Source organism: Haliotis rufescens, unplaced genomic scaffold (genome assembly GCF_023055435.1).
Source record: "Haliotis rufescens isolate VD_foot unplaced genomic scaffold, xgHalRufe1.0.p SCAF_53, whole genome shotgun sequence".
In the NCBI taxonomy this organism is placed as follows: Eukaryota; Metazoa; Mollusca; class Gastropoda; order Lepetellida; family Haliotidae; genus Haliotis; species Haliotis rufescens.
In genome coordinates, this window is record NW_025964257.1 from 1,883,413 (window position 1) to 1,898,579 (window position 15,167).

Consider the following 15,167-nt stretch of genomic DNA (forward strand, 5'->3'; position numbering starts at 1 on the left):
ATGCTTTGCTAATCTTTTATTGACGTAAATAATAACTACATGAATTGTGCCAGCTTACATTTTAATCTCATTTAACAGGCATACGAACATGATACATAAAGTGACGACTTAACATAATAAATAACTTGGTGAGAATAGATATATAAGACATACATGTGCAATTCAAAAAAAAAAAAAATTAACAAGAAGTGGAAAGGGAGAAATAAAAATATATTTGTATTACAAATTTTTAAATATCAAACATAACATATCGGTGATAAAATACAGATCTTCGCACAATATATCAATTGGTATGACACATTTGATCGTCGGATCGGGTTTTAAATACACGTCTTCCAATGGCTACCCACAATTACAGAAATTATCAGAATTATTGTGGATGACGGTTGACCTTGGTAACATGGATTATATTAGGAAGGAGATTGCATGTACAAAACTTTAATTCATCCATTGGATATAATCGACCAAGTGTGGGGTACTGTCACGTTAATCTGAGACATTATTCGTTTAAATTTGTGCAAGTTATTTTCATATCGAGCTTCCTTTCAGGTTCGGACCACGCGTGGCCAATTTGCTCGAGGGGCAAAAATATATGAAATATTGTTCAAAGCGACGTGTAAAGTCAGTATCCAAATCTAATTAATGACACGCCATATTATTTGTATGCTCACATACTCTTTCACCATTCATGATATTGAAATACGTGAACATAATTGAAACCTTGCCACGTATGACTCTTGGTATTGGAGTGGTCTTGTTAGTGCGGAACTTGTTTCAGTCACCCACAGTACAGGAACTGAAACAAAGCAAGGGGAAATGTAAATGAGGCGTTAAAACGACATACTGACAAACACAAGGTGTATTTCACATAGCCAATAACGACAGTTCAAATGACACGAAAGCGACAAAACCCTTTCCATATCTATAGGATATAGGAAATCTCGAGCTTATTGTACGATCCCGACTATATCATGAACAAGTGTATATGAATCACTATCAAATAGTGATGACACCAGGTTTTCGAGAAAATGTGAGCCTATCCTGCCAAATCGGTGGCATCCGTCACAAATACATGCAAAGGTTAGTCAATTTACCTGGAAAAAAGACAAGACAGGACCACAAGGCACATTAAAACTATCGGATGGTGCATTCTCTTCATATAGAAAATATAAAACGTCAACGCCAGAGAATAACCAGTCTTAGTTGTACATCAAACCAGATTCGACTGGGCGTAAATAACAAAAAAGCGGTGAAAATTATGTGAATGGATCACTGAAAATTAGTGATGACCTGGAATTCACGAAAAGTGAAAGCATGTCCAGTAAGACCTACATTATGTTGGAATAAAACATTATAAGCCGATGAATAATGGTGTGAGCATGCAGCACACCCAAAATCACTAATGCATAACTGAGTATATATATGTTTTACCTTATTCCATAACATCAGCAGGTTTCTCCGGTAGTTGATTGACGAATTCATAGTAGTCATTGTCCTGAGCTCCGTCTGAAACGTGGGATAACGCTAGCATCTCTCCGTCAGATGAGTATACATGGGGCCACATACTCACTGCTGTCTGAAAAATATGTATGCATGATTACATCATTCACCGTGTGCGAAACACACAATACTGCACTTGTTTGGGCGGTCGGGTAGCCTAGTGGTTGAAGCGTTCGCTCGTCACGCCGAAGACCCAGGTTCGATTACAGACATGGGTACAGTGTGTGAAGCTCATTTCTGGTGACCCCGGCCGTGATATTGCTGGAATATTTCTAAAAGCGGCGTAAAACCGTACTCACTCGCTCCCCCCCTTGATCACTTGTTCGCAAAGCGATGGTCAGTGACATCAGAAATCGTGTCTACAATGTGTGACATAACACTGCTGCTGCACAATACTTATCAATGACAATTCTCTCAAAGTGCCCCTTTGAATGATCATCAGTAATTACATTCAAATTAATTAGGGTACTTAAACAAGGTACCGATAGTCAGCGTAATGCATGACGTAGACCTCCTCAATTCCTTCTAAGTGAAAGAGGTACAGTGTAGCATAAGGGCCCGTCTGGTCCCACTGGCAATGTCAATTTTTACAGTTTCCCATCTTTGAAGTATTTTTATGAAACGTATCGATTCAAATTGTTGACAACTAGCGTTTGTATCTCACTGATGAAAGTTTGGACATGGTCAAATACACAACAATGTCTGAAATGAGTGTAAATGGCCGTCTTTTAGAACTTCAAATAACAATCTAAGTAAGAGCAAGTCCTTGAACCATGATGGATTTATATGTACATCCCTATTCAAATCAGCTAGGGTCACACATTTGCTCATGATACAATATTAAACCTCTAAAATCACCTTTTGTGACACATGTTATCCTTACCTATGCATGTAATGTGGTCATGGATGCCAAACATACAATTGTTGAAATGAACAATGTTTAGTTCCTATTCATGTGAGCATAGCTGATAACTTTCATAACAATTTCTAAAAGTTTTTCACGAATCTAAATTTGCCTCTCATCCTGTGAGCCAAGATTGGTTTTATCCTACATTTCTAAAACATCAGTAACAGCATCACATAATCCACTATTGCATCAACATGTCGAAGACGTGTTTGTTAAAAACGATGGTTTAATATACCTGGACTGGTTATCTCCAGCTCTGTGTAGCTCACAGTGATAGGTCTTTGTAAGTGTGAGTATTTCGGAGTTGCCACTGGGATGTCGTCTATAAACATATGGTAAAGTCACCATTAACGCCACGTTTCTTGAAGTAAACTGCCATTTGCAATATATTTCATAATTAGAATACATACATGATAATGATTTCTTCAATATTGAACCCAAATACACGAATCAGAATACAAACTTCCATGTGGATAAACACACACCAATCCTATCGAAATGTATTTCAAACGTTAAACATTATCGATGTTTATCATCCAGATGAGTCTGGTGTTATCAGAGTCCAGTTTAAATATGTTTTCAATACAAATAGAGAACAAGGTATTTACCAATGTAGATAAAGGGTGTGCTCTCAGTGTCCTCCGATTGAACGCTAGAACCACAAGACATATGCAGGTAATGAAACATCGTTAAATTGAAGTTTTCGCGTTTTCCAGACATCTCGACCTGACAAATAACACGTCTCAGATAATATATCAACACTAATGTTTTTGAGTTTCACTCTCGAATTACTAGTAAATAAGATATATGATTACATCTGACCAAACATGATGCTAAATAAGCCCATGCTCATCACCGCTTTATCTTCAATATTAGATGCTGTTTAAAAGGTTTACCTTTCGGATGGCATATGTTCTGTAAAAGACGAAAAATGTTACAGACATTGAAATCATCATTTGCATCCAAATGTATTTTTACTTATGAGCTCAAGTTTCCAAGATTCTGAAATAAGGTGTTAAGTACCACGTCTAACTTGACAATATTTCTTCAACAAAAGCGCTTCTTAAAATGTGAGGTGACTTTACATAAAAAACTCCGAATAAGATGTGTATTCATTAATAAGATACACTCAATTTAGGTTGCTATACAGTGACAGTTGGAGTTACAAATATGTGGATTACATTATTTACCGTTTTCGGTGTTGACGCATGTGCATCCTTTCTTCCATAGCACTGCGGTAATGACACCTGTGATTATGGCCAATAGGAGTACAGGAACCACCACACCAACGATTAGTGTTCTATCAGCTGGTGTCTCATGGTTTGGTGCATCTGTGACAAATGAAACCAATTGAATTCAATTTAAAATAACGATAATGAGAAATGTTTCAAACAAAAATGCAAATTCATTCTACAATGTAATTAACTTTGATGGGGACATTTATATTGAGTATTATAATTCCCCTGATATGTTATTAAAATTGGAAGCTCAAAATAAGCCATACATTATGTAAACTTTGTAAAAATTTAAATATGATGTTTTTGTCATTACAGCAGACCGTAGTTACCCATTAGTGTCTTAGCCTTAAGTGAAACACGATCCTCGGATTCATATTTGGTATTCATGGCATGTAATTGGAACTCGTATGTTTCTCCCGGGTGCAGGTTGTCTACTTTCACAACTTGTTTAGCCCCTGTATCACTGTAGGTGTTGAAGTACGTCCATGCCTGTGAACCCCACTTGCGAAACTCTACCACAAACTGTTGAGGGAAACCTCCGTTAAACCTCGGTTGCCATGACAACCATACAGCATTTGTTGATACGTTTTCCAGACTTCTGAATTGTGTGGGTTGATCGGGGGCTCCTTAAAGATAAAAGCATATCTGTCAAGTGTGTTATTTTATCACTCAAAAAATTATTTTAAATGGTTTTGACACTATACGATAACAAATGAACATATTACCAGTTTGCGAATATTTCTTTTTGTTAGTTATGACCGATTAATGCTGGATTAACAAGCGTGACAAATACCCAAGTGTAATAACACTGTACGTCTTCAAGTTTAATTTAATGTAATTCTAAACGCAATTTTATACAAATAGCACATTGATGTATCGTATTTCTTGTTTCAAGATGAATACTGGAGTGGTGGATTATCTATCGTTGCCAGAACATGTAAAGCTATTTAAAAGTTAATTTCCTCTCAGAATATGTCAGAACAAAGTTTTATATTGGTTCAATCCCAGCAGTGAAATGTAGACATCCACATATAAGCACCACGTTAAGACATGTAATCGAACACGTACACTTTTCTCGATCGTTTTAACAGTTACGTACAATTTGAAATTATCACCAAAGCTTATGCATAAACAAGAACTAAAAGAATGTATCAATTTTATCAATTTGAAATTCGAATAAATTACAAATCATAACTAATAATACATCAAATATGATCCAAATGAAGTGATGACAAACTTACCTGCAGCCACAAGAACAATTGTGGTTGCTTGACAGTTGATAACGTTACACACCGTTAATGCATATCGTCCTGTGTCAAGCTTGCTGTCAAAACCACCAATGTTGAGGGTAAAATTAAAGCCCATGTCTTCGACTATGACCCCGTATATATCAAGCTGTACGGGGGTCTCAACAACGTGCGTTCTGCTGGACAGTCTCTGTTCTCCTTTAAGCCAGGAGTAGTTTGTGTATCTCGGTTGGATGTAGAACGTCCTGAACAGCGTCACGCTGTCTCCTACCTCTTTGCCAAAACGTTCGTCCCTCCTCATTCCAACGGCGAGTTTAGGGGAGGCTACAATTATATACAAGACACACTATTACTTTAAAAATACTGTTGTTTACAGCCAATTCCAGTTGCGATTTTGGTGGAAAAATATAGCAGATTGCACCTAGCAGGCTTTGGGACTGATCGAGAACAACACAAATCACAAAATTCCAACTGGATATTCCGGATCCTAAATCACTTTTGTTTATGACAACTGCAATAGCATCGACATTCTTTATAGTTGAAAGCGCATCTGTAACTTACTTCGTATAAACCAAACTCCATTCAGGTGTCTTTGTGTCAGGTTCACCTCGATTTATATATCCAAATACACTCTTCCTGGTTTAACATTTCATATTTAAGGCTACTCTAACTTACCGTTTATTTGTACTGATATGTTGGCAACTTGTTGAATTTCCCCCCGTATGTCAGCAATTCCATTAGTCACCTCACATGCGTACAAGCCAGAGTCTTCAAAACGCGATGTGAATCTTTTCTCATATTGTCCTCCCGTTTTCGTTCCTGTGACATTACGTATAAATTGGCCCCTCCACGTGTGTACAAAAGGAGAGAAAGTGACGTTTCCGGGTCGTCCATCAGCTTGACATCTTACTGTAGCTCGCTTTGTCTCATTCTGTGTGACGTTATTCCCTGATACGTCAGGGGCATCTAGGCGAAGAACATGAAACTTCATCTTCTTCTTCTTCATTATCAAACAACCATTATCATACATGACGACACACAGAATAAGATAATAAACTACCAACATGAACTTACATTCAATTGTTGTCTTTACAATAGCAGATGTGTAAGAATCTGATCATAACACCTTTCATTAAATAAACAATCAATACTCAAAACGGTAGATGAAAGCGATAGATCTAAATTGGACTATGAGGGGAAGTGAAATGGGGTTCAAAGATGCGCTCTAGTTCGTGTTTCTTTGTCTATGGGAGAGTTTATTTGTGTGTATGTGGTTGTCTATACTAGTCCGAAATAAACCTGCTTTTATAGTGCTAGACCTCTGAGATATCATGCTGAAGTTTAACATTGACGCAGACACTGATTCCGGGCCGACCAGTCGTATCATTTTATCCCCTTAATGCCGAGCGTCTGGCAGGGTAACACGTACTATAGTTTTAACAGGTTTTGTCTCTTGAAGTCTTTGCTAAGTATTTAGAAGTTCGAAAACCATGAATAAATGACATTTTTTATGGATCGCAACGTTTTATTTCTTTGTCACAACCGTGCGGGGCAACTTCTTGCTCCTCGATCGAGTGAATGCTGTGTAAGTGCATATATATGATCTCGATACATTTACTCACCATTCACGTTATGAAGGAACAAGAAGTAGCTCTGAAACGTGAATGCTGTGTAAGTGCATATATATGATCTCGATACGTTTACTCACCATTCACGTTATGAAGGAACAAGAAGTAGCTCTGAAACGTGAATGCTGTGTAAGTGCATATATATGATCTCGATGCATTTACTCACCATTCACGTTATGAAGGAACAAGAAGTATCTCTGAAACGTCGTGACAAAGACTTAAATAAGATGTTATCCATAAAAAAAGCGTGAAATTTCTACTTCTATTGTGAAGAACAGAATTACTTTGGGAAGAATATATAAGCTTCCGGTCAACAGTTATTTGTATTCAGAATTTCCCAAAAGACCTTGACACTAATGCAGATGAGAATCAGCTCTGAGACATCAGTGATTGAGCTTCAATTGTACTTCACAGCGCACTATTATGGCAACATCGTTTTTGGGCAAGGGCTAAGTGTTTGTACTTACAGTTGACAATAACATCAATCGTCTCCGACCCAGACATTGTTCCAAACGACCCCGCTTGTGTTGTAGCATTGCACGTGTACTCTCCATGATCGCTTCTGTCGACATTAGATATGAACAGCAATGACCCATTAAACTCAATGCCTGACTCAAACGCCCACTGATATCCCGTTGGTGGTGTTGGTGGGTTACTCGTAGATGTGCAGTTCACACTGAGTGGTGTACCTTCAATAACCGTGACTCTCACAGGCGGGGAGATTTCAACTTGCGGAGAAACTGGTAAATATATAACAATACATGAGTGTTGCAATATTATACGTCACACATGTTTATGGTTTGATTTGTTTATCGTCAGAATAGCCGTTAAAACGTGATGTTTTCATTTTTGCAGTTTAGGACAAATATTTACTTAAACAGATATATATCAATTAACGTGTAAATGTGATAGTGACTTTTGAGAGAGTACAACATTCATAAGTCAGTTTTTTCATTTATATACGACAAATCAATATGTTTTCAATGCAACACTTACAAAAGACGTTGAGAGTAACAGGCGGAGATTCCAAAGAAAGATGTTTGTCAATTGTAAATTGGTTTTCAGCTTGACACTTGACATCTATAGAATTATCTGAGTCTTTCAGGGCTGACAACGGCCAAATTTGATTGGTGTTGAGAATTGTGATGTTATTTCTGTACCATATGTATGTCGCTTCAGGATTACCAACATCACTGAGGACACACGTCAGGGAACCATTCCCACCTTCCACCCAAGGTAGAGTCGGAAATACGGACACGGTACCTATAATAGGGGGATCTGTAAAATAGATGCAAAATTGAATAGAAGGTGTGCAACATAATTCTAAACTAAACGAGAGTGTGCAATCTGATTCTTTTAAAAACGGTGTTACATTTGAAATTTCTTTTTGAAAATTTCGGATGGAAAGACTTTTCATGACAACATTATTTTTTCTCAATCCCAGATTTATAAAAAAAAACAATGACACAACCTTAACTCGGTCGGTTCCAAATGACATTTTTGGGACACAAATACACGAATGACACTCGCAAATCCGAAATTTGCCTTTGTTTCGTACAATTAACGGTTCGCAAAGCGATGGAATCTTCCAATTAACAGGAATATGAAAGACAAACATGCACACTAAGGAGATTGGTCTCATCAGAATGAAAGATGGAAAGTGAACTTGTACATTATGTATGGACTCTAACTTAAACAATCAGCAGTAAATGATGTGGAATGTATTCACATACTCCACACAAACACACGGTCACTCACTCACTTCTCACGCACGCACACGCACGCACACGCACGCACGCACGCACGCACATACATACATACATACATACATACATACATACTCACAATAGACATCTTTAGTAATGTTGGCGGTAAGTAGACATTTCCCGGTTGAATGTTCAGCAGAACAAAGACAATGTTCAGATGTTAGTTTCCTCGTCACGGAAAAAGTAAGGCTTGTGACTCTTGTGTCACTGCCGTTATTTGTTGTTGTTGAATTCTGACTGGCTTCAGGACAGGTAAAGATGATTTTGCTGACGACAGGTCTCCCGCCAGTCACGCGACACATTAGTGTTATGGTGTCCCCTTCGTATAGCGGAGTGTTTTCAATACCATATATGCTTGGTCTGTTTTGAGGGGGATCTGAAGCGAAAAGGCGATACTGATCAAAACTACAAACACACTCATAACTTTAAACCTGAATCATGTTCATCAGGTCTATCTCGGTGCTTTAAATTTAGTATGGGATTCGTCTGAATGAATTGTTTTCCAGTGTATGCTCCCATGATTAAACACATTCGTTTTCTTTGAGGTGAGGTGAGGTGAAATTGGGTTTAACGTCGCGTCCAAGATTATTGCACTTATGTAGCGACGTGCATGCACGTGTGTGTGTGTGTGTGTGTGGCTGCTTGTACTAGTCCGGACTGATGCCAATTTATAGTGCTAGCCCACTGAAATACCATGCCGCAGTTTAACATGAATACCCCACTCAGACACAGTATACTGACTCCGAGCCGACCAAGTCCTTGCTTTCACCCCTTAATGGCGAGCGCCAGACAGGGTAACAACAAGTACCATCTTTTCACGTCTTTTGATATGGCGCGGCCGGGGACCGAACTCCGGACCTTCCGCTCTCCGAGCGGACGCTCTACCACTTGACCACGGAGGCGGTCTCGTTTTCTTTGAAATGGCTTGTGAAATGGCAAGTGTTTGGCTTGTTCCATCTCCATCCGGAATTGCAACAGTTAACCTATAGTAATATCTCCCTCGCTCTGTACCTCATGGTAAGGCTACCTACATGTTATGTCCAGGAGGACTGACTCCGAGACGTTGTCTTGTGTCTTTATGCTGCTACCTTCACACGTGATAGTGTTGTTATCCTGATACCACTGGGTAGTGAGGATCAAGGTGGATCTGTAGACATAGCCCCCATCATGTGCTGGTCCCACTGGAACTGAACTGGAACCAGAGAGGACAGACCCATCTGTGGAGTTCCTCCAGGTCAAGACTGGGGTGGGGCTGACATAACTGGTTGTTGTGCAGATAAGGGTTAGGTCGTCAGTGGCAATAACTTGATTGTTTCCAGATATGTTGACTCCAACAGGTCCAACTGTATAAATAAATTATTCTCAAATCAGCCAACCTAGTTCGAAAAACAACAGCAATCAGTAACGAATGCAATTAACTATATCCCTAACCCTAACCCTAACCCTAACCCAACCCTAACCCTAACCCTAACCCTAACCCTAACCCTAACCCAAGTTTCCCTAAGACCGAAAACGGGTGTTGGATCGTAAAGACGTGTAAGTTTCCCTAAGACCGAAAAAACGGGTGTTGGATCGAAAAGTTGTGTAAGTTTCCCTAAGACCTAGAACGGGTGTTTGATTGTAAAGATGTGTAAGTTTCCCTAAGACCGAGAACGGGTGTTTGATTGTAAAGATGTGTAAGTTTCCCTAAGACCGAAAACGGGTGTTGATTGTAAAGATGTGTAAGTTTCCCTAAGACCGAAAACGGGTGTTGGATCGTGAAGCGAGAGTCACCAAAGCGTGAGGCACGGTAACGGTATAACGAGACAGCGGTGGCACTATAGCGCGGTAATTTAGAGGATGGTAGAGCTCGGGGTCCGCCCGGTAAACTGCATTGTTGCCTCCGAAATATAACAATAAAATAACCGACACCGTTATCAATTTACATAAAACTTTGCCTTTACACCACCAGACACTAAACCTAGACCAACTGAAGATCATGTTCTACAATACCCTTTGTCTTGCCCTATGCCCCAGCATAAGTTACGTCATCACATTAGCATCACAGTAATAGCAGTACGTCAGAATAAATTGCACTCGTATGCTTTCTTTTTTAGTCACATGTAGAGGTGTACTTGCAGTAATATTACACAACGTCTAACACTGGATTGGGCATCACCTTCAATGCACCTGGTAGATATTAACATAATAACAAGTTTAAGAACAAGTAGTTAGCTATTTAAAAATATACATGACGCAAACTAATATTCTTACTCAGCTTTATATAGGATACATATTTACAACAATAGTCATTAATATGCAACAAAACTTAAAGAGCAACTTTAAGAAGAGTTATATTGAAATTACTTAGACATATGCGTACCTTGCAAAAAATAGAGATAAATGTAAATCAAAATTAAGTTAATGCTAGATGTCCCTCTGTGTACTGGATAGAAACCTTGTATATCAATAAATATACCCCATACATACAGTAGACAGGAAGTAAGAGGCTTTCACTCTTTTCTTTATGTTGACAGGCCCAACTTGCATTGTCCCACAGTCTGATCATGGTGATGGTCATGTAATAATCCCCACTCGACCCACAGCCACATATGTACCCAGGAGTAGCGCTAAATTGTTCACAGCGCTTTAGAGACACGGTACAAACAATGTCGTTATTCCTTTTGAAGATCAGAAGATTTGCAAGAGACGAATTGGTTGTAGTGCAGGTAAACTGGAACGGCTTCGCCAGGACTGCGTATTCCGATGATCCGTTCAATGTAACATCTAGGTGAAAAGTTATAACGTTTCCTCCATTAGAAAATGGACGTAAAATCTTAATCCTTCATGGCATTAAGATTTCCGAAATAATCAAATAAGGCTATGGAAACGTCACCACTAGCATTGTTCTTAATCATATTTGTTTAGAGTGAGTATTGTTTTACGCCGCTTTTAGCAATATTCCAGCAATATCACGGCGGTATTTGTTTAGATACTTGAAATGTCACGTTATGCAACAAATGAAGAGCAAAGGTGAAATTTCTCTTGCTTGTGATTCAAAGACTGGGTAATAATAAACATTCCCGATAGAAGAACATAAACGTTGAGACGTTACTAGGCTGAAAACGGTCGCCGAAACAATGAAATCTTAAGGTTAAAACTTACAACTATGATACCTGTATCAAATACATTACGATCGAATAACAATTTCTTGTCTCATTCTTCGCCATCAAATATGGGAGTATACTTTCGTTTGACCCGATTTTTATGTGTAATATTTAAACTTACCTGAACAAGATGCAAACGGCATCAGAAGCAGAGCACTCAGAAGTTGAGACAGCATCATATAGTCTAGGGGGGGACTATTTGATTAGATGGCGGTTGCTTGCCTGGCCCATCTGATTCGTTAAAGGAACGAAAACGTCATTCCTTATCATTGTTACTGCTTTTCGTCATAATTTCTCGTACATGTGATTCAAACTTAATTTTGTCTAAAAATACATATGTAAACATATTATAATGCGTCTGAATACACACTTATATGTTCAATTTTGCGATGTCTATGTATTCATGTATTTTAAGCATATCATGTTTAGGCTTACCAATATCATAAGCAAACCAATATATTACAATTGCAGTCGGAAGTGTCACAATCATCGATGTCTCTTATGTTAGCAAGCACAATAGTATCATATGTTTACAAAAACGAAAAAAAGATAACGATGACAGTTTTTTTAAGAAGTAGTAGGTTTGTTTTCGGATGATTATGTTGGCGTTATGCATGTCATATCAGAAAGTCAGTCAATGCCGTTGGGGAACACCTGACCAGCTATAACGTTCTTGATGTTCATTTCTGGACGCAATAGATATTATTCAAATACATGTCTATAACATTTCGGACAAAGATCAAGGTCATCGTTTTGGTGGTGTACACGAAGGGTGTCAGTAGGTATTGTCCAGTGACTCTTCCTTGCACAATATGAGTGAGTATGGTTTAACGCCGCTTTTAGCAATATTCCAGCAATATCACGGCGGGGGACACCAGAAATGGGCTTCACACAATGTACCCATGTCGGGAATCGAACCCGGGTCTTCGGCGTGACAAGCGAACGCTTTAACCACTAGGCTACCCGACCGCCCCGGCACAATATGAAGGATGGTTCGCACAGTCATATTAATGCCACCCCACTCCATAACCGATCCACCGACAAATCTGTCATGAGGTCTAAGGTTCACATTCTATTGTTCATTTCGACGTCACCAGACACGACCACACCTATCAAGGAAGCGCAAACTTAATCGGGACTCATCTGAAAACATGCGACGATTAATGTTTCGACGTTGTGCACACCATCGGCATCTGTCGGCAATATGACGATTTGTAAAGGGCATTTTGCGTTAGTTGGCGCCTGTTCCATGGTCTGCATATCACAAAATGCGAAACATTGAACATATTGGCCGACTTTCCAACTGGCTTTCTGGCTTGTCAATAGCCCATAGACGGTCCGCGCGTTGCAGGCGCCGCGTCGCTATTTCATACACAAACAATGAATGAAGTCTAGTACACCACAACTGTACGATCAACAACAGAAAGAAAATTTCGCTGTGAAATCTGGTTTTGTTGATGGTGGAGCACAGAATAATAGCACAGTAAATATGCTTATTCTTGTTATGTAGTAGCACATCATTCGTATCGCAGCTTTAAGGAAAGCAGTTTCTAAGATTCTTATATTCCAAACAACGTCAATAGTGGCCAGAGGGTGCAGATTGTGGTGAATTAATTATTTTTAACACACATATTTATATATTGGAGTACTATGTAAAGGATAAGACATATAGATACACAAATGATTTATAATATGATAAATGGAAAAACAACTTCCGGATTATAAAGTTGTTCATCCATATATTCTATCCTCACTTTGTAATAATTATCATTCACATAAAGTTTCAGCTTGATCGTTGTAATATGTATGTTGTTTTAATTCCTCTTCAAATTCCATGCTTAAATCTCAACTCCATTGTAATACTAATCATTCTACGAAAGTATCAATTCTTATAATTAGAGCCGTTCAGACTAAAAGCGGAGATTTTTTTTGCAAAAGCTTCATCATTTTGAGAGTATTGATGTTGATTAGAAGAAATAAATTTTACCATAATAGTCCTACACATCTTCCTAAGGTTTCGACTCTATGTGTCCAGTGATTTTTCCGAAAGAATTCCCAGAGCTTGATCAGAGAATGAGGCCAGACTTCTTAAGCTTTCAGGCTCAACACTTCAGCCATGTCTGAAAAGTCGAAGATGAAATCTTTCGGTCATCAAGAGCAGTTGATTGTCCGTGCATGCAAAACGTAGTAATACTGCACGGCACCCTAGGTACACTGGTATATACATAGTCAAGAATGTCAAATGTGAAAAAAAGACAAATAACCAGTGCATGGAATCATTGATATTCAAATAGTATCTGAAAAAACAACAGAGGACTAAAGACTGACACACAAATCTAATGAAAAAAGAAGCAGTATGTCATTTATGGCAGAGCCATACAATGTCAAAAGGTAAAGGTAAAAAAAAGATAAATAAAATAAAGCATCGCAAAGAACGGAACATGAATGTGTTTAAACTGAAAAAGTACCACATTTTATTAGAATTGTCAAACAAATATTTCAGCTTTAAATACGGCCAAAAACTGCAAAGGTAAAATGAAGGTAAATAAAAGCTCAAAAGTCAGAAAATTTATATTCGACAAAAACGTATTTGAGTCTCTTGAACAAATTAGAGTGCCCTCAGTAGTTGAAACAAGCATGTGAAGTTTCAACTTCATTGCTCAAGAGGTATCTGAGCAGAAAATGTTTATAACGCACGACAGACGACTGACACTGGACGAGGTACAAACACTCGATGACATAAGCTCGCTTATTCAGACAGGAGAGCTAAACATGAAATATCCTTAATATATAATAGTGAACACCCTTGAGCAGTTGTTATAAAGTAAATGTAATGGTCACAAGGTATACTTAATTAAAACGTTGAAATAAACATCACAAGTGCACATATTCCTCCTGTAAATGAAGCCAGGTACATAGAAGTGATTTGTTCAAACAAATATTACTCCTGAAAGAAATCTCGGTTAGCATGTCCTATCCTGTCCCTAATCATGCTGAATAATGTCGAGTAGTATCCTTACCAGTCTCCAGATACAGCACTTTAGAATCCAACCTACCGAGTTTATTTCCAGGGCATCCGTTTATGCACACAGGCATGTGCATTCCTCCATCATGTAGTGTTGCGCAACAGAGAAATACACATTTATCCCGCCCCTTGCATTATTGTCCTGCGTGTAACTTAACAAATGCCGAAAGAGGAACAGTAACTAAAATGAACATTTATCCTTATCAGGAATATCTGATATCATTTCTTTGTGAGCCACGAGCACGAGTAATCTAGCTAGCAATGGATGTGCAGAGCTGCATCTCAAAGCTATGCCCAACATGCATATCAATAATTATACACATGTGTGGCTAAGTTTACGAAGGCACGTATAAGTGAAGCGATTCGAATGGAATCCGGTTTAAACTTCAAAATAACGCTTCCGTTTGCATTTGTATTAACAACGTTTCTCTCAGCAGCAGCAGCAGTAGTAGAAGTAGTAGTAGTAGTAGTAGTAGTAGAAGTAGTTGAGGACGATTGCATTTGAAGCCGAGTGGTGTAACATTAAACATGGCCTGTCAAACATTGAATGCTTTTGTTTTTCTTCAACAATCCTCTTATTACCTTTATGCCCAAATGCACACCGACTGAAGTCGTAATACAGTCGTAATAACTGCACCCTTGCTGATCACTGCACACGACCCTGAAGCGGGGACTCATGTTTATTTATGGTTGCGCAAGACCGGTTTACA

The 15,167-nt window shown here is 38.6% G+C and overlaps 1 protein-coding gene across 1 annotated transcript; it reads right to left on the bottom strand.

Moving 5' to 3' along the window:
• Positions 1-1,538: 1,538 nt before the first annotated feature.
• On the bottom strand, positions 1,539-14,116 carry LOC124129144 (synaptogenesis protein syg-2-like). Its single transcript, XM_048385003.1, has 15 exons — positions 13,420-14,116; positions 11,554-11,663; positions 10,756-11,052; positions 9,318-9,629; positions 8,366-8,662; positions 7,517-7,798; positions 6,988-7,260; positions 5,568-5,858; positions 4,887-5,216; positions 3,975-4,271; positions 3,598-3,738; positions 3,304-3,322; positions 3,016-3,059; positions 2,643-2,729; positions 1,539-1,576 (listed from the first exon to the last, which is right to left on the bottom strand). The coding sequence occupies exons 2-15, from the start codon at positions 11,609-11,611 to the stop codon at positions 1,539-1,541; spliced, it is 2,766 nt and encodes a 921-aa protein (XP_048240960.1). The 5' UTR covers positions 11,612-11,663; positions 13,420-14,116.
• Positions 14,117-15,167: the final 1,051 nt, after the last annotated feature.

Coding starts and splice junctions, on each gene's coding strand:
- LOC124129144 (XM_048385003.1), bottom strand. CDS start 11,611: ATGATGCTGTCTCAACTTCTGAGTGCTCTGCTTCTGATGCCGTTTGCA. Junction 11,053..11,553: donor GCCGTTTGCATCTTGTTCAG/GTAAGTTTAAAT, acceptor CTTTTCACCTAG/ATGTTACATTGAACGGATCA. Junction 5,217..5,567: donor CATATCAGTACAAATAAACG/GTAAGTTAGAGT, acceptor ATATAATTGTAG/CCTCCCCTAAACTCGCCGTT.